The sequence below is a fragment of the Chaetodon auriga genome, chromosome 1 (genome assembly GCF_051107435.1).
Source record: "Chaetodon auriga isolate fChaAug3 chromosome 1, fChaAug3.hap1, whole genome shotgun sequence".
NCBI lineage: Eukaryota > Metazoa > Chordata > Actinopteri > Chaetodontiformes > Chaetodontidae > Chaetodon > Chaetodon auriga.
This window is the reverse complement of record NC_135074.1, coordinates 18381057-18401431: the sequence shown is the minus strand read 5'-3', so window position 1 is coordinate 18401431 and position 20375 is coordinate 18381057. Positions and strand designations below refer to the sequence as shown.

The 20375-nt window shown below is 43.4% G+C and overlaps 1 protein-coding gene across 1 annotated transcript in view; it reads right to left on the bottom strand.

Annotated features, from left to right (window-relative positions):
- phlpp2 (PH domain and leucine rich repeat protein phosphatase 2) overlaps positions 1–18827 on the bottom strand; it is a 39055-nt gene extending 20228 nt beyond the window's left edge. The window contains exons 1-5 of the mRNA XM_076728108.1: positions 18417–18827; positions 14991–15271; positions 10029–10162; positions 1209–1399; positions 567–692 (exon numbers count right to left, since the gene is read on the bottom strand). Coding sequence (XP_076584223.1) covers positions 567–692; positions 1209–1399; positions 10029–10162; positions 14991–15271; positions 18417–18629 — 945 coding nt within the window. The 5' untranslated portion in view covers positions 18630–18827. The remainder of the gene's footprint in view (positions 1–566; positions 693–1208; positions 1400–10028; positions 10163–14990; positions 15272–18416) is intronic.
- Between the last annotated feature and the right edge of the window lie 1548 nt (positions 18828–20375).

Sequence of the window (20375 nt, the reverse complement as noted above, 5' to 3'; positions counted from 1 at the left end):
ATTTTCTTTTTTTTTTATCTGTTGGCTTTCTCCTTCCATGGCTAATTGTATGCTGGCTCTGCCTCAGTGGAGGCTCTCACAGAGGCTGTTCAGCTCCAGGAAGGAGCTGCAGCACAATAGCCATTAATTAGGATATTAGAGACAAAGCAAGCAGAGCAGAACAGAAACAATGAATTTTTTTTGAGGAACAGCTGCGAAGACCTGGCAAAATCCTCTGAAAGACATACAGCACATAATACAAATAGAAAAATGTGTTTGGGTCATTTTTCAGCCTCTAAACCGCTGTGACAATGACTGAAGTATATGCATAGAGGTATGCTGTTCAATCAGAGCCAGACAACGCTGAGCGTCTGCCTCTGTGGAGCCAATCAGACGCACTTAGACAGCTGGTTTCTGATTGGACGAGTCAACAGGCAGAAGGCTACTGTAGCCCCAACACCTAACCTCTGATTTAAACACAAGGCCGGGGGGGGGGGGGGACTAACCCAAATCAAGCTGCCACTGAGAGAAACTGTGGGACATATTGTGTCCCGCACACACAGTAACACGCACTCTGTCTCGCTTACTTTTGATGCCTGCCGATGCCATCGCTGGTAGTCTGCGAGCGTGTCAAAGTTGACAAAGTATGTCTGGGCCTGTGATCCGGCTGAGCTGAACATCAGACAGTGTTGCCTCCGCTTCACCTCCTCCACCTCAATATGAAGACAACACACAGATACGATGAGGAAGAACAAACACAAACTGAAAATGATGATTATGTATCATTTCTCACGGCTGAAGTCATATTGGTAAAAGAATAACTCAACTGTCTGTCATCTTAACATTGTTATACATTGGACAGTTTTTGAAGACGTTGGTGTCTACAGCTGTTAAGCTATGTTATGCTAAGGAACAGGAGCACAAGGGTTTGAACTACAACAAAAAGCTTATTTTATTAATTTGATAGCTACTGTATCGTCTTTAGTTGGACAGACAATCTGTACATATTCTGTGGCCTACATAGCTCACAACCGAGATGCATTGCTTCAGATGCGAGGCTACATGCACAGTGCTGCTTCATCTCTTTAACTGATCAGCTGTATCCCGCCATCTATCCCAGCTGTGTTGTTGTAGTGTACACTCAGCCTGGAGTGTGGGCTCTACTCTGGGGAAAGCAAAAGGTTAAAAACCCCATTGGGTTGTCTGACCTCCTAACACTCGACCCTCACCTTTCCCCCCACCAGGGGCAGGATGTGCATCTTCCCAGTCAGGCTGTCTTTGACGGAGGCCACGATTAGACAGGTGCCGCAGAGGATGACCTGCCGCTCTGCCCACTTGTGCAGCTGCGACTTGCCCTTCCTGACACTAAATACGCCTTTCAGCAGGGTCCGCTCCTGCTGGTCTGCATTCACTGGATGCTCTGGAGGAAGAAAGCCCACACACAGAGGTTAGTGTAGATCCACACCGACATCAATCTAATACACAAGAACCCCCACCCCTCCTGTGATAAACAAATTCAGCTAATTAATAGCAAATGTTCTGTAGTTACACACAGGATCTTCCTGAATATGAAGTCATATGGATTCTCACAGGTCAGCATGATATCACCTATAGATTAGTCAGTCTCCTTTGCTTATTAATTCCAGGAACTGATCTTACATCAGTGCTGAGCAGGGACACGGCCCTATTATCTCATGTACCGTACATCTGAAGAGATCCCACTGCACAGTAATAACTTTGATCCTAAAGTAAGGGGAAGATAGTTTCTCCATTAACCTCCATTATTGAAAACTAAAATCAAAGCCATAGTAGACAGAAAGCCGTCCAATAAAGCAAAAATATAGCTTTGAGTCACCGGTTGGGTTCAGGTCTAATCAGACAGTATCAGACAGGTTGGGTCTTTAAGACATGGGTATGGGGAGAGTTTTGGAATTTCTGGTATCAAGAGAAACAAAAGCCACTGCGTCTAGATGCATCCTTGCTCTTTTTCTTGACTGGACTACAAACAATTGCTCCTCACTCTCAGGTCTTCACAGTTCTGGGAAATGAAGCAAAAATCACCCTGGACACACAGCCTGCCCTGCACTCCCTGTTCCCTGATCTGCACCCTGCTACTTCTTCTTAAGATCACTAATAATTGATCCTCCCCCTCCTAACAGACCAGACTTCAACATGCCAGTCAAGAGATCAGAGCAGCGCAGCAGCAGCTAAGTGGTCAAGGTGTCCTGTGAGTGTTGTATGAATATGTATCTCTCTCCCTCTCTCTCTCGCTCTCCCTGCTGCTGTCCTTGCCAAGCAGAAGCATCAGTCATATTTATGAATGAGTCAGGGATTTGTCACATTAAACTTCACTCTTTTCAATTAAATTATGCCAACTTGCACAGCAGGCAGGCTTAGCTGGCCAGTGCTGAAGGACACACCAGACAGTGCTGCTGTCTCTGCCAAGCTTCAAGTACACTCAGGTTAATGGCAGGTCAAATAAGCACAGAGGAGACACTGCCTCAGCCTCTTGTCCTCTGTTGTTAAATTTTCGTCAAACCAACTTATGCTCCCTCCCACTCAGAGGCTCTCATTGGCAATCTGCTCTCTTTCCCTTGTTCTGTCTGACTCGCTCTTTCTCTCCACCTTCTCTTTCACTTCGCAAGGGTATCCAAATGAAAGGCTGCTCATGTTTTTCTTCGCCAGGGAAACTGATAATGAACAAGCCGAGTCCTTCCGACATCTAATTGGCTGGCTGGCAGATCAATAGCAGGGACTGATCCTTGGGCGTCCCCTCACTCAAAGAGAAAATTGGAGATGCAAACCCTCACAGGGTCAGCGGTGGGGAGCATGGACCAATGTGAAAAGGGAAATATGGCAGGATGCGAGACCAGACATCAAACCACAGTGATCTTTTGGGACAGACCTTTAAATGTTTGCTCAGAGTCTTTGCTTATTCTTTGATGAGACTCTGGATTTAAATCATGATTTTGCTTTGTATTGAGGCAAAGTTTTTGCATGGCTGCTTTTGTTTCGAATGCATTTAACATTTGAGAAGTCTGGCTTTACGAAGTGTTCTGAGTCCATGTACTAACATCCTTTATTCAATCATGTGTTACTAAGTGGTGAACCTCACTCCATCCTTGCTTGTGAATGACTGAGCCTTTCCAGGATGCCCCTTTCATACCCAATCATGATACTATCACCTGCTACCAAGCAACCTGTTTACCTGTGGAATGATCCAAACAGGTGTTTTTGGAGCATTTCACATCTTTCCCAGTCTTTAGTTGCTCCTGTCCCAACCCGTTTGAAATGTGTTGCTGAATCAAATTCAGAATGAGCAGATATTTAAAGAGATCAATGAAGTCGATGAGGTCAAGCATTAAATATATTGTCTTTGTGCTTTTTTCAATTGAGTGTATGTCAAAAAGTTTTCTGATTCATATATGTTTTCAAATCAGGGATATAAAAAAAAAAAAAAAAAAAAAAGTTTTGTATGAAAATGTGTTTATATTCCTCCAGTAAAGATATCAAAAAAGTATTGTTTTGATATTGATACAGAAACACAGGTATCGTATTGGCACCATGTACCTTATTGCCATTATTTCAGTGTCAATGGTCTTTTCTGTGCATCACAGTAAGGAGATGAACAATTATGATCATGGACTGGCTCTTAAATCTATGCAAGCACTCCACACATAAACCCCCTCTCCGAGTGTCACAGAGACAGATGCAGCACATGTCAAATACTAACGTTCTTTTTTATCATGTACTTCATTTGAGTATTTGTAATAGTAGTTTACTGTCAACACCATCAAAGCTTTACAGAGGACAGCTGACAGCTGAAAGAGTGAGTTAGAATAAAACAAATATAATATATTCATTATAACAAGTAATTAAGCAAAACACTCGCCCACTGCAGTACCCACATCCATAAACTCATCATCACGCACCCACTCGCTACAAACTGACACAGGTTGACAGGACGCTCTCGTCGGCTTCACAGCATATCACCAGAAATGAGCACACTGCAGTCTTTGTTACGCTGTCAGGGGGAGCGCCACCTGCAGGATGCCGGCACGCAGTCTGGTCAAGCCTATCAAGGCTCTTTTGACCCTAAAACCAGTGAGGAGCGGATTGGTGGAATCAAGTAAGACCATCATCCACTAGCTAATAACTCCTGCACCTTCGTCCTTATATAATATCACATCACATTCTTTCCTAAAGCTTTTCTGGAGTTGTGCGACATTGGTCATCTAGCAAAGACTGATATGAGGCAGAACCTCAGCTGTTTGTGCCGCTGTGTGAGAATTAGCTTAAAACTACAGCACCACACAGAACGCCTGAAGCACCTTTGGCTCACAGCGTTGTGTGTGATTAGTCAATGGACATAAAATTAATCTGCAACGTTTTTGATAAGCGATTTATTAAAAACAGACAAAAATGTGCCTGTTCCCGCTGCTCCACTGTCTAGGATTTTTTTTTATTTTTCTGTGTTTTATATAATTGCACACTGAATACCGGGATTAAAAAAAAAAAAAAAAAAAAAAAAAAAAGACTTGAAGACAATGACTTGATTTGAAGACCGTAACCTTCTGGGAAACCTGAGACCAAACAACTAATTGATGAGAAAACCATTGGCAGATTATTGGAAAACGAAAATTATTATTAGCTGCAGCCCTACAACGGAGTGCTAAACATGAGGAGATACCATAGAAACTAGATATTAAATGATTTCCTGCTTCAAAAGGCAGTGGTAAAGCAATCTTGAGCTTGATCTACATGGTCTACCATGAATTTAAAAGGAGGTTCCAAATCAAATATCAAGAGGTCTTTGAAAAGTGCAAATTCACGTGGCATCCACACATACTTAGACAACATAATGCTTGTTGCACTTCCGTACCAATACAACCATCCATCTCAATATCATTAGCATATTTACAAAACATGACATGTTGGAGCCATGAAGAGCCAACTTCTAAAACAAACACACATGAAATCCCTCAAGGTCTGTGGGGCTATTAATTGCTAGGGGAACAGGCTGTTCACTAAGTCAAAGTCCACACTGTAAACCTCTGTTCTCTCTCCAGCAAACTCCGCTGCTCTGCGGAAAGCCGGCTAGATCAATCCCATCCCACTGATGACAATGTTGACATTGCCTGTGGCTCCAGAGGGGTTTAGCGGCACGGTCGAAGACGTTGTGTGACGCTGTTTTCTGTTGTGGGATGTTTTTGTCCAAGCTATGGAGGAGTCTGGAGGAGCAGGGCCATGGAGAGGCCGCGCTGCCTCCACTAAAATAATCATCAACGTGTCAAACGGCCTCCTTGGAGATGCCGCCGAACCACAGGGACAATGTGACAAGTGACAGATCAGAGAGTCAACTGTACGACTTCTTATCTCTCTTCTGCTCATCTCAAGTGTGGCTGCGGCCTTCACTTGCCAGCAAAGTCAGTGTCATCTCACTTCGCATGGCATGACAGATGAGCAACGAGGCCACAACAGGTCAAGTTCTGCTCCCTTATCACAGAAGAACAAAAATGGATGGAGAAACCAATGGAAAGAGAGATAGAGAGAGGTGACCGGTTACTCAGTGAGCGTCAAGGAAAAGTTCACCAAAGTATCTGCTCGCCTGCAAACCTCTTAAGAATACCTGAACAACACAAACTGCTTCCATTAAAAATGATTCATTGCTGTAGGAGGGATAGAGAAAATTACATTACCCCAACACAGGTAAAGTAGCCATTTATCGTGCCAATTTTCATTCCTTTTCACTAACAGTTTCAGTCCTGACGTTGGTCTGGAGGGTGTCTGTGCTTTTTTGAATCTGTTTTTAAAAATCACATTCTGCATGATTTCAGGACAACTGTCGAGCGTTCCGATGAACACAATACTCCCTGTATCCCAGAGCCTTTTTGTCTCGCTAAAGATTGCATAGATGGCGTTAGCATGCAGTAGGGGGTCAGTGGAGGCGGAAGCACAGCCTGATTTGACTCAGAACAGCAAGCTCTTTTTGGCAGCAAATTCAAATTCAACCCACCACCCAGATGCCTCCTCTTGGTGGTCGGTGTTTACCTCTATTTAAAAAACTCTTCCTTAAACTTTGCGCAAGGAATTCAATTCCGCAACCAAATATAGCAAGGAACAACAGATGGAAGAGGCACAGCTGAATACTGCCTTTAAATGAAATGAGATGACGATGAAACAGGCCATTAAAATGGTGGATGTTTTTCAGCGGCAGTAAGTCGTCGGACTTGACGACTGACCATGAGTCCAGGACGATAGATAGTCTTTAGGTTTCAAATGAGAAAGAGGAAATCCTCGGGAGAAACAGAGCTCCATCATAGAAACGGCATATTATAAGGAGGAGCTGGCAGGAAACCACGAAGAGCCTGCTCTCTGCAGAGCTCTGTTGCTCGGGGCAATTCTGTGGGAGCCCGGATCTGAATACAATTTAATTTTTCTCTTAAATCTCAGTCTGACTGCTTCTCCACTCTTTCTCCCTTTATAGCACAAAATGAAGAAGCAACCTTGTGCTTGGTCACTCATGGTGATTTTAGTCTTCCTGTTCCTCCACGACATGATTATTATGACTCACTGATAAACCCACTGACCCTCAGAGTTTCAGACTCTGGTTCACTGTACATGTCATCACAGCTTAGCACATCCACAGTCTTCTCTTAGGTTTAAGTTCCATTTCCAGCTAAATCAATAACTTATTAGGTGGGTTCGCACAGCTTGCAGATGACTTCATTCCTTCTGCTCTGACACTGTCGGTGGCCCTGACGTGAACTGTGCTTAGCAGCTTCTAGGATGCAACACAGAGATCACCCAGGAAGAGGTGGATCGGGGCCCAACGGACAAGCAGCAGAGCTTACAGCAGGCCATGTCTGTGCTGCAGCTGCATGGACTGACACAGAACCACTGGCCCTCAGGTCTCTGCAGTTGTTTTCACTGGCAGCTTTTTTTTTTTTATCAAGTCAGCATTTTAAAATGTTTACTCCCTCGTCCATGTTTGTTTTCATCTCATCTGTGCGCCACAGCAGGGAGGGTCTGTGTGGGAAGCAGGAGGGTGGAGAAGGTCCGAGATGACTTTCCTGAACAAATAAGAGGACGGCAAAGTTTAATAAATTACCTGCTGCACTGTACTTTGAAACACTCCAATGGCTTGAGAGAAAATAAGGCCATAAAACAGAAAAATGCACACACATGCAAATGAGCAGAAGTGCACACCCACACATACCATAAAATAAAAGCAAGGTCATCTATTTGCATGTAGACCACTGACATATAACAAGCCAATGGCCAATTGTAACCCTGTGCCACTGGTCATATGTCTACAAGCCAAGAGCTTTAACCAAAGAGCAAATTTCCTCTTCACACTGATCCATTTGGATGATTTGGCCTGAAGTGGTAAACTAAGGAATATTTTACAAGACAAAAGATGTGGGAAAGATCAGAAAATCTAAACTTTTATTGCAGAAATATTTTCCTCTTTGCAATATTAGTTGTATTTCCTGTTATGATATTATGATTATGGCTTTCAGAGGGAGTATTTCTTTAGCAGAAGAACATGCCAATAAAAACTGTGCTGTGGATTAACTGGAGGAACCAAGACATTGCTTCTACAGAAAGACAAGCTGCTGTTGAATCTGTTAATTTAATTTTTCAGATGCAGAGAGTACTGAAAACAAAAACTCATTCACCTCCATTGTATTGTGCGGGGAGAAATGTCAGAGCGCCTCTGCACTAAACCCAAAACTGTCTGCCTGGCTAGACAGCCTTTAATCACCTTGCTATGCCTCAAGTTTATCTTCCGACTGCTTTCAGGTGGAGAACCAGTGATGTAGACTCTCAGAGCCTATTAAGTGCAGAGCTGACACACGCAGTGCACCACATCAGGTGGTTCTGTACAGCTGTAGTCTTTACTGATGGACCACAGTTTCCCTCAGCTGCTTAGTCAGACCATTACCCCTGACAACAGCTGTTAGACAAGCAAGCACCTGGGAGAGGGATCTCAGAACAAGGCTGTTGTTGTGTGTTTCAATGATAGATCACAGCCCACCTACAACACCCATGTGAGTGGGAATGAAAAAACCAGGGTTACCTTGTGCCAGCCAAAAAATTGAGGGCCACCGCTGAGGCTGTATGACAGGCTCCTAAACACCAGCAGGGGGAGGGGGGAGGTGAACACACTGAGATAATTCACAATGCAACCACAACAATCTGCAAGTTATATTCCAAAACAGTCACTTCTTACTACCTCCCCAGTGCCACTGGCAGCAAATGGACAAATCGAGTTGTGCTCTCCGCCTTGGCATTGTGTCAAGAGCGCCTGAGTACCAGTCATGCCTGGTCTCTGGTCTTCTTTTCCCATGAGTTGACAAAAGGAGGCAGGAAGTCTCCAAGGGGCCTGGCTAGACTCTGACCAATGTGGCCTGACTACTGATAGTAGCCAAGACCCGACCAGTTCTCATGTTGGCAAGGGGCAAACAACAGTCAAGCTTCCACCGGACCCAAAAGGACTGGAAATAAGTCTGAGGCCACAGTGAGCTTAAGATCTGACAGCTAAACAAACAAACATCAGCTGTATTACCAAGCAGATAAAGACAAAGTTGTATTCATTCTAAAGAGGGGCGCTAAAGCCAGAAAAACATAAGAGAGCTGCTTATAGTTTTGTTCTGATGAGTGATGATTATCAAGCAGTGTTCACGTGTCTATGAAAGATAAAGCAGGATGCCTCAGAAGCCTCACGGTTCTATCAAACAGGTTAAGTTATGTTGCACTGTTGCAACACAGGGAAAAGGATCTGGATTTGAATCTTCCAGGACCTTTAAGTGCGGAGTTTGCAGAGTCGTCACAGTCTGTTCGGATTTTTAAAGTCTCATCATGAGTGCCTTGTCAGTCAGTGACTTTCGATACAAAGCTGTTGAGCTTTGTGTTTAGTTTATATCTTTATTCAGTGAGGCAGCGCTGCATTTCATCGGAGGGAGGGTTGTGTACTTTATGTGGGAGGAATTACATGTGAGCCCTTCAGACGCTGTGGTTTGCTAGATCTTCCTCTTTTCTCTGGCACGGCAGCATGTGAGCTGTTCTAACCCCAAACATCATAAGGAGTTCCACTGACTCAGCAGGAACATCCGTCGGTTTATTAAGTGGAAACACATTACAGAACATCATTCACCATTTACCCTTAATGGCAAATCCCTTAATTGCTGCTACTGTAAGAGTATCATTAGTCCAATGCACCAGCTCACACGAGGAGAGCTAGAGATGTGGGTTTACGTGAACTATATTAAGACACATGCTGGTATACATGTCTGTAAAGATTCTCAGTCATCCAGGTCATGGTTTCCAGGGAGGGCAGAATCGAAGGAAACTGGATTTGGTTGTAGAAACTTGAAAACGTTCTGCCTCTCGTCCAAGGGGCTTCTTCAAAAGTACCCGGGAGTCCCCACCAGTCAGTAAAAACTGAAAAGCCCATTGGATGAGAGGCGAAACGTTTTCACATTTCCACAACCAAGTCCAGTCTCTGATTCTACCCTCCTTGGATGCAGGTATAGAAATTTGTCACTGGTTTCGGCAAAGAGTCACATCCATTCTGCTACTGCATTAATATATCACGCCGACACAGGGCCACTTAGTCACTCTAACCCCGGGGTCATGGGAGCATGTTGACAGCAGCTTGTGAAAGGCAGCCCACGTGGGGATGGAGAGGCACCACAGGATGAAGGATGGTCGGTCACTTATCATAAGGCCATGATGGGTGTGTGTTTGTGGTATCCCAGGCTATACTGAACACTGGAGACATCACTCTCAGGGAGCCTCAAACAACAAATCTCTTAACTTTGTCCAGAGGAAAATCTTTGCTGCACACACACACACTCTCATGCACACACACAGACGCGAGATCAAAAGAGGATGTGATAAAAACTTTTTGGAACATTTAACCTGCTGCAGCCTGTTTTCAGGCCTTTGGGTCCATTTTCAGAGGAAGACTCTGGGCTCCTGCCAGATACCACTAAGCAGATAGTGAAGAATGGGAGTGATGGCCCCTGTGGGTCAGTACTCACCACTGTAGAAACGGATCAAACAGCTGAGGTCTGAGTTGGCTGCTTCTTGCTGCACTCTCACAGGGTCTGCATAGCCCATAGCTGCCAGGTAGTCATACACCATCTGGAGCGGACGCTCAGTGGGGTCTAGCCTCCTGCGGGACAAAAGATACATACACTGAAGCATTAGCATCACACTAAAGGCGCACAGTTTCTTCATCACAGCAGACAGCAGCAGAATTTCAGGCCTGCTCCAGTCCAGGAGAAAAACTCTTCCTGTACAGGAGGAGTCCAGAGCTCCTTACAGCACAGGCAGCACTACAGATTTCAATAGCTTCAATGGTCAATGATGTGCCACTTTAACAGAGTGACATCTCTGTCACTACATTTACCATGTGTACATGTGTTTCAAATATTTCAGAAAACAGTAATGTCTATTCACCTGTGCAGTCAGTCTACCGATACAATGACTTGCTCTAAAATAAATCTAAGAGAATCTGACCAACCAGAGTGAACGACGAACAGAAGACACATCACCGCCCACCCCCCCATGAATGTTCAATGGGGCACCTGGCCAAGCAAAAAGCATCACTGCCACTGCCAGGGATTGATTGTGGCGATAAGTGGCGATGTTTGATGTTTTGTTAAAAGAAAAAAATGTCTTGAGATGTTTAACTGAGCTCAGGATGGTCATCAGGAGCCACACACTTACCAAACCAAAACAGTGATTTAAAAAAAAAAGAAGCACTTCTGCAAAATCCAAAAATATCATTGATCCTGCGTCTGCCCCTTCAATGGTTTGCATGAAGTGGATTCATGAGTAATAATCACAACGAATGTGCACTCTTCAGGATCTCCCACATCACTGGAGCATAGCCATTACATTTTCCTTCATGGAAAACCTGCGTTTCTCCCTGCGATGAGGTTGAATGAAATACATCTTCATACCCCTGCGCACCATACTTTTTTCTCATTAAAAACCAAATATATTTCTTGAAATGTATAATTAAGTCTTTTTTCCCTCTAACTGCATTTGACTTAATCTGAGGAAATCATCTCGCTCCACAAGGATTCACTTTAAGGACTCTTCCTGCTAATACCGAGCAGGATGAACGTCGACCCTGAAATCCAGCACCCCTCGACTGATACAAGCAGTCTTTCACATAAACGCTTACTGTCTGGCTGCACAAAGTAGGTCTTGTGAGCACGAAAGCAAATGCAACTCATACTTTCATTTTCAAGCCAATTAGTGGAAAATGGTCAGAGCAAAGGCCTGAGGTTTACTCATGCTGACTCATCTCCTGAAGAGCTTATCACTACTCATAATTGTCTTGAGCCATCCACTCTTACGACTTCAAATGCATCTTCAGTTTGAAGTTGGACCTAACAAGGTGTAACACCATGAACACGAGGAGCTGATGTTCGTAAAGATTAGTCTTTGATCTCTATTTTAATCTAGAGCTGGACAGATCAATCTGCCTGTTGATTCCAGCTTTTCACAAATATATCAGTGTCTGTGGACATGATGACTGACGGAGAAAGTGCTTGAACTTCCAAACATCACTGACACCTCCTACGCCCAAGCAGGCAAACAAATATCAGCGTCCATGCCCGAGCCAAAGACCACCTTCCATCTGTCAACGCCTATGATTTGAAGGATCATGTTATTTGATTTGAAACAGCTGTGGCCTCAACACCTCAGCACATGATTTAAGCAGCTTCAAGCAGTCAGCAAGAGAAGGATGACTGACAGTCCCTGTTGACCACGTCCACTGACGCTTGCTTAGCACGGACATGCCTCATTTATTCACAAATCCTCAAACCTTGGGTTTGCTAGAAGAAGCTGTTTCTGCGAAATGCTAACCAATGGGTTCATCCGTCTGCAGGGTGGAAGGTAAATTATGCAGCAAACTATGGAAATGTGTCTCTCGCCCAGCAGCTCATGTAACACAAACCCCGTACAAAACAATGACGTGCCCATGCAGGTGTTTTCACTTAAATGAGCTCATTACACATCTCTGGACTGTGTGGATGATTTACATTTTCTTTACTATTATTATTAGTGAGTGATTATTTCAAGGTACTCTTTAATGTAGCTGTTTCAACTGTTTTCTGTTGTTGTTTGTTTTCTTGTTAATCATTGTGGTGCATATTTATGCTGTTTTAGCTGTACTCTCACTGGAAATGAGGGCATGCCTTCAATGATTCTTTGAGATTTAAATAAGGGGATGAACGAATGAATGACGGTAATTTCCAGCATGTTTACGCTCAACTAGAGTAACGACCTATTCAGCCAATATAACTGAAAATGGGTGTGGGTGTGCAGGGTGTGCACAAACTGACTCAATTTGCTAGTACAAAGAAGATCAGAGAGGTGTGTTTTCATTTCATCAGCGTGTATCTTACGTTTTATTAGTTGGCAGGAGACGTGATGCCTCAGCAATCACAGATCATTTATCAAGGTGTCACTTTCTTACCACACCAAGCAAGTGCTGATAGAAGGAGGTCGTTGTTAGCAAAAGAAAGGGAACATTCCCAACTGTGTAAACATATTAATTAGATGCTCTCCTTGTATTGTACTGGCAAGTGCCTCCTGTGAAGATCAATAATCAGGCCATAATGGAGAAAAGCTTAAGATTTACAATCCAAATCACAATAATTGTGGGTAGACACGCTTTTCTAAGTGGCTGCAGCATTAATGGCAACTCTGTGCTTTCATACCTTACAGTTATTGCAGGTTAAACTCAAGATCAATAATATCAAAAAACATTCACCACCAGCTGTTTTCTGTTCTGTTTCTGAATGTTCACCATGTCTAATCTGTTCCAAGGCTTCCCCTTATCCAGCAGGCCTGGAAAAGGCCAGGTAGTCAACAGTGAATTTCACTCCTAGGCTGGCTCCAGGAGCTGACACTGTGTCCTGAACCTGCATGAGGTTCTGTCTGATCTTTCAGAGTCAATCTTAGTATTCTTGAATTGCAATTGGTCTGGTTTATCACCATGCAGACTGGAGATGGATGCAGATGAAACAAGATTTCTCTGCAGGGTGGCCGGCCTCACTTTACATTTCACAGTGAGTGATCTGGGAGGCCCATGTTATCAAGCTGCTAACTTCTCCAGGAGGAGCGAGTGGAGATGTCTGGGAGCCTCCTTTTGGAAGTGGTCTGGGCATGACAAAATAGGAGGAAACCCCGGGCATAACTAGAACATATCGGAGGGATTACATATCCCATCTGTCCTGGGAGCGCTTAGGGATCCCCAAGGAAGAGCTTGCAGCTGGGAAAAAGAAGAGTGGACTGCTCTGGTCACCCTGTTGGCACTGTGACCCTGACCAGGATAAGTGGCTCCAAAATGGATGAATGGAAGGATGGATGTCCTCCTTCAACTCCACTGCTTTAGCAAATTTGTCTTAAGAGGGATTTTGTCCGACTACAATGTTCCTTAAGGAAAGAACCCAGACCGCGTCTTCCTGTCGGCAGCACATCACTACCAGCTATAAAAAGAAGATAATTTAAGAAAGCTTCCTTCCCTTCCATCATGGTCTTAGCTACAATTCCTTCTACAATGCTATCCACAGCAGTAGTATCATTTAATGCACCCTTGACTTGTCTTTACTGTATATGCTGTCTGTCTGTAGGAATGGATTTTTTTCTTTGCACAAGCACAAATCAAAGGGCTTAAGTCACCAAAACCCTGTTTTTGGATGTTGAAGACTTAAATATTAAATTTAAATCCACCTGGTCGTACTCGCTGGCAGACTGCAATTTAAGTGCTGCACTGCTGGAATGTAAACTGGACCAACACGGTTTATCCACACGCTTACCAAAAGCCTTTCATTTATTACCAGTCTGCATCACTCTGCAATGCCTACAGCTTTTAATCAGTACGGATATAATGAAGTTGGCTGTTAGCTCATAACACCATTAGCCACCAGCCTATAAAGTGATTAACAACCTCCAGTCATGTTTCCAGTCCAGTGTCTCAGCACATCAAGCCATTAACGCTGACTAACACAACAATTTACAATTCTCCTCTTTAATTCCACCAAACGGTATTTTTGCTGGTATGCCACATGTCTTGTAAGATTTTAAGATTTCAAGCTGTCTTAACATCATTTTTTAGAAAAAAATCAACAGACACTGAGGCTCACACAGAAGACGCCATAAGCCGCTATGATTTAACTACAGCTGATTTCCTATTTTAGACCCTCCTTTCTAATATCTTCACACAGGCTTTCCCAGAAAAGCAAAGGAGAAACGGCCAAGATTCCTTCCTGGTCATGGATCAGTGGACCAGCTTTTTATCCTTTCACAGATAATCAAAGGGGTCATTTGCTATCTCTGTCAACACATCTTGTGGAGCTGAGAGAGGTGTGCAGTCATGTTCCCGGAGGGTATCCTGGATCAGGCGCTGTGGGAGTATGGGATGTTGGGAGAACTGCAGCTTGATCACGGACAGGATAGATAGATAGAGAGAGAGACAGACATAGATGTGGGCATATATTTAAAGACAGAATTTTTGTTCGATGCTACAGTACACCAGCATGCCCGCTGCAGCTATGTGCATGTCTGGTGGAGGAGATGCAGCTGTCTCAACCAGCTGCAAAACATCTCATATTTCACTTGCAGTGTGCTTGTACACCTGCAACCCAAGGCATCTTTTTACATTTCAAGTCTTTCTTTATTTCTTTTTTCTCACTTCCATGTCAGTGCGGGAAAATACATTAAGCTGCAAACTGTCAGATGCTTCGGAGTGTACAGCAGTGCACTGAACAGATCCAGTGAGGACAACAATGAAAGACTGCAGCATGTTGGATGATCTGAAAGCGGTATTTGGAATACTGGCCTTTGACCAAGGAAGGCGCTAGCCTCTGAACTGTAGTTCATCTCTGGGCAACCATCCTAACTTCTTAATAACATTTAACATTTGGTTAGCATGGCCCAGAGACATCTCTACTTTAATGACTTAACCTGCATGTATTTACCTGACAAGGTCTCCATGAAGCTGAACGTAGAGTCCCTGTCCGTTCCTCTGAGCACACAGCTCCTCCACTGTGGTACTGGTGGAGCAGAGCACCAACTGCAGGTCTGTCTGAGGGGTGGAGGAGGCCTGGGGGCCAGTGGCAGGTAGCTGGGGGTCCACTGTGGCCCCATAGAGACACACACAGCCCCGCTGGGTGTCCCCCTTTAGCCAGTCCCGCTCTCGTGATCCAAATCTGGTCTTTCTTGTCACACAGCCGCGACTCCCATTCCGCTTCATGTTGCGCTGCTGACACAGAAAGAGCCATTTTAAAATACATCAGATACAAACCAGCATATAGCAGCCATGGGCTGCCTGAGGAGCTGTGGATAGTGGAAGTGGCATCCACTACGATACTCAAAGAGACTTTTCTTTAACAGTGCAGTTGCTACACACCTTTCTATTTGTATACAACTGACATGAGAACTATTTTAGGTGAAGGCGACACTTCTGATGCAGTGGTATTTGTAGTAGTGAGGGAATTGCTTTACTTAACAGATTCAGCACTACATTTCCTGCAAAGCCTCTGTTTGCAGCAGTAAACCGACAGTATCTTGAATGCTTTTCTCATCGCTACCTGTCTCACTGAGGATGGACAATGTGACTGCATTTCTAACAGGATGTTAGCCGGATGCACAGTGGCCTAATGTTTTTCCTGAAAATGATTAAATTTGACATTAATAAAAACTGATGTGCTAAAATGCTAAAATGTCAGCAACATCAGCTGCTCCTGAAAGACTTCCATCACAGGCACAACGAAGGCTTACAGTGTGTCACTTGGTCCTGCTGCATGTTGGCTCTGCAGTATACACACACACACACACACACACACACACACACACACACACACACAGTCACAAACACACACTACACTACTGTAGACGCCACATCTCTTCAGAAAATTCAGAGACATTTGGTGACTTAAAGGTGTCAGCAGTGCTGTTTGAAAATGTTGTCATCTTTGCCTCATTCAACTGTAATATTCAGTAAAGCTTTGACCAATTGGCTGCTGAGTGCAACATATCAGGATGTGGAAGAGAACCTCAAAATAAATCCAAGTGAGAGTAGGTCAGTGAGGAAAGGAACTGTTAGCTGGACCAGCACTGACAGCGTGGCCGCAGCAGTGTGGGCTTGATGCTGAGCCACAGAGCGAGAGGTTTCAATTTAGAGATCAACCACCCCCACCCAGCAAAACACACACACACAGCAATGTGTTTCCAAACTTTTGGGGACATTACATAGACTTACAGTCATGTCCAGGAGACTTACCTGAACCATAACCTTAACCACTACCTGCCAAAGCCTAAGCCTTAACCTAACCTTCACCCAGGTCTTCACTCTAAAATGTAATGATTTCCATTATGGGGACAGACAGGCAAGTCCCCACAATGTGACTGTGAAAACAGATTTATGTCCCCACAACGCATCCACACACACAGTGATGCAACATGTAATCACACACTGTGAATTCCACAATTTCTGATAACTCCAACTTATTTCAGCAGACTGGAACAGCAACACAAGCCCAGACACATCACCTGACTGCATGGACGCTTGTACTCAGAAGATGGTGTTGTGATAAATGGTTCTTTTTCTTATTGTTATGATCCTGGTCACAACTTCCTGCAGCCTAAAGTGATAATTTTAAATTATGATGGACTAATTATATTGTTTCCACCAACTGTCAAAAACCCAATTTAGCTATAACAAATAAACGTACGGCCCAATTGCTTAATAAATTCTTTAAAAATTCATTGCATTCATAGCTTTCAATTAATTTTCTTTTGATTAAACTGTTCCGTTAATTGGGAAATTTTTCGCTATCTGCTGCAGTTTGATTTTTGATGCCCAACAGAAAATGTATTTTCTTTGAATTCTTCGCCACATTCACACTGCACATGTGATTTAATGATTGATTTTTAGCATACCTTTCTAATGTTTTGCCCTTTTAAAATGTGAAAATTAGCATGTTAGTTCAAATAATAGGTTTTTTTGTAGGATTTTCTTTGCAACTTACTGTAATGCCTTACTGAGCCTGAATAATCTAACTTGAATTTGTTAATTTAACTTTTTAACTCAACTTCTGTTAATTGAGCATCATCTCCATCAGCTGCATTACACGGCTGAACCGGTAGCCCGTAGTTAAGATTATTTTTTATGCTCTATTTCCAAGATAAAGAATAATCTTTCATTTTCACTCCTTTATTAGCTCATAACAGGAGCAGCATTATTGCAGAGGTTATGTTACAGTCAAAGTCCACTGCACTCTTTTCCTCATCAGCTAATGTCATGGTGTGAAGCACTGAACCACTGCTTGCTGCTGTAGAATCACTCAGTGCTCAACCCAGTCGACTGTACACATGCACTGGGCAGCTCCACGGGGCAGCTCCCAGGTGTGGATATGTGTCGCTGTGTGAATGTGAAGCTGGGCCACGCTGAATTAGAGCATGCATGTTCAGTCAACCTGTGCTGAGTCAGAAAGGAGCAGCTCAACACACTGCATATCTTTCTACCTCCAATCACTCCGAATGGCTGCCCTGGCTCAGTGTTTCAGCTATGGAGGTTCCTCGTAAACGTCATGATGCAACTGTAACACAAACTGTATCTTGTGCTTCAGCAAATCACCAAACATGGCCATAATCGAGCAAAAACTGACATGCAGGTAGAGTTTGGATCTAATTAATACACCAGGGCGTGTTTCCTCACTGGTCCTCAAAAACTCAACTTGATTATCTATTTTATATTGATCTCAACAGGCACGAAAAAGACTGCCCCTTCACACTGACTGAATTATAACAGAAATATTGTTTGACTTATTCAAAATGAATCAGCATTTCACTTACTTATTAACAGGGTGACCTATTTATTTTAAGATTTTGATGTGTGTCTGTCCTTGACATTAGTCACTGAATAAGGCGCATACACATACTGAAAAGCACAGCTGAGATTGTGTGAGTGTGTGTCTGTCGCTGCCTTGCATGCAGCTACCTTATGACTTCTGTCATTACACATCAGGTGTCTTGCCCTAAAATGTCATAGAAGAACTGTTAAGCAGTGGGCCTTCTCATAAAAGCTCTGACAGCCCACAGTGTGCGTGTGTGTCCGTGCATTTGTGTGGTTTGTGGCTGTTAATTGGCGCTGGTACATTAATCATCTAATGCCAATCATCCACAGATCATCAATCAACCAACCAATATCAATCCCTGGATATCACCGCCGTTACATAATAACCCAAGCATGCGTCCGTGCACTTTGCCCTGCTTGAATCACCGACTGCAATGGAAGACAAACCTTGACATGTAACACAATATAGATATATTTGTCGAGCACTTTGCTCTGTTTGAATCGCCCACTGCATCACAAGAAAGTAAATCCTCTCGTCATGACTTGCCTTTAGCACTCGGATCCCCGTTGCAGCATGAGCTCCGGGACCACTGCGGCTGCCGCGACCTGCAGTCTGATTCAGCCCCGCTTGGTGGACCACCGTGTCCGGCTGCCTGTCTATGCAAGAGCCGTTATCTCCGACATCACCTCCTTTCTTGATGCCCGTTTGGGTGTTAGTCGCCACGACCGCTGTGTTGCTGTCCTCGTCCTCCATCGCCATGTATGATCCCTATTAACAGCGACAAAAACCAAGGAGTGCAGTCCCGGTGCGCGACTGGCAAATTCCCACGGAGAGGTGAAAATTCATCCTGTGTCGGTGCTGCGACGCCATATCCAGACTGAATCTGACTGTTGTCAGATAGGCCTGCTGGAGAGCTGATCAATAAACATTAAATGGGCGGGTTCAGGGTATTTATTATTCATCATCAGCCACTGCCCCTTTCTGAGGGGAGAGGCGTATTACATTAATCATAAGGGAAATCTTTTACCACTTGATGCGGCGCATCAGGAAAAATCCCGAATGCCTTCGTAGGGCGTGTCTTTGGTCTCTGGTACTGAATCGTACAATCGTATATACGTTTGGGTTTCCAGGTTGGGAAAAATATTGAAATTATGCTCATCCAGCATCAGTGGCGTCATTAGGCCTATTTTAGGGGGGCTTCAGCCCCCCTAAAATGTTCTTAAGCCCCCCTAAATAATTTGATATTTTTTATTGATTTTTTTTTTTATTTTTTATTGATTTTTTTTTTTTTTTTTTACAAAAAAAATCTCTGACAAATTTTATATAATAGGGCAAGAATAGGAGTTAAAATAAATATTCACATTACCTGTCATTAATTTATAATCAGAAATCTGTCCATTTCCCTTTATTTCATGGTGTAAGGTAGAGAGCCCCTTCACTGCGCCATTACCCAGTCCATTCCACTTGGCCATGTAGAGTACGCCCACATCACTGAGAATCCAGTCCATGTTTTCCCTGCAGCGCGTTGCAGCGCGTGTACCTAACTTTGCAGCACACAGAGCCAACTATTGACTAGAGCAGCAGTAGGAGAAGAATGGATATACGAAGGTTTTTCAAAAAAGTAAGTATTCATCACTGCTGGTAGCAATTAGTTAGCTCCAGCCCACAGTTAACAGCAGATTGAACCATGAACCAAGCATTTCCCATTTTACAAAAAAAGAAAAATTATAAATAAATTAAATGAAAAAAAAAAAGACGTATAGGCGATCTCGGCTCACGTCTTTTACCTCTGTTGTTTTGCGGCCAAGAGGTAGATTCCAGCCATAAAGGAACACTGCATATGCTAATTAGCTAGCCAGTAGCTAATATCATGGTCCTGGTTGTAGTGTCAAGTGTGCCCTGCGCTCTCTTCAGCCTTTGGGGGCACAGCATCAGTTGTGTTTCTCTCACATTATGGATGCACACTGCGGGTTACTGAGTTGAGCTGATTCCTCTATGATTAATTTATCATTATCGTGAGTGGATGATAATAATAATGATAATAATAGTAATAATAAGCAGACTAATACTAGCCTACTACTACTACTACTAGTAGTAGTAGTAGTAGTAATAATCAGAAGAAGAATAATGATGATAGTAATAATAATAGGCTAATTAATAATATAATAATGATTATAGGTATTTTTTGTTGACAGACTTCCTGAGTTTATTGTTTATTTTTGTTGTTGCAGTAGAGTATGTCTGTTAAATCTGTTGTGTTTTTCTTGTTGATGGTGTTAATCTGATCAAAAAAAAAAATTCGGCATGTGTTTTCATTAAAATTTAATGGTGGCCTAAAACAATTGAGTATCTACTAAATCTGTCCAAAAGTGGGAAAGTTATATCCCGGTTCTTGTTCGTTATTTGTTTTTTGGATTTCCTAATGTCTACTACATTCATTCATATCCTGTGCATCTCCAGGGGGCTAAGCCCCCCCTGTCCTCAGAACCTAGTGACGCCCCTGTC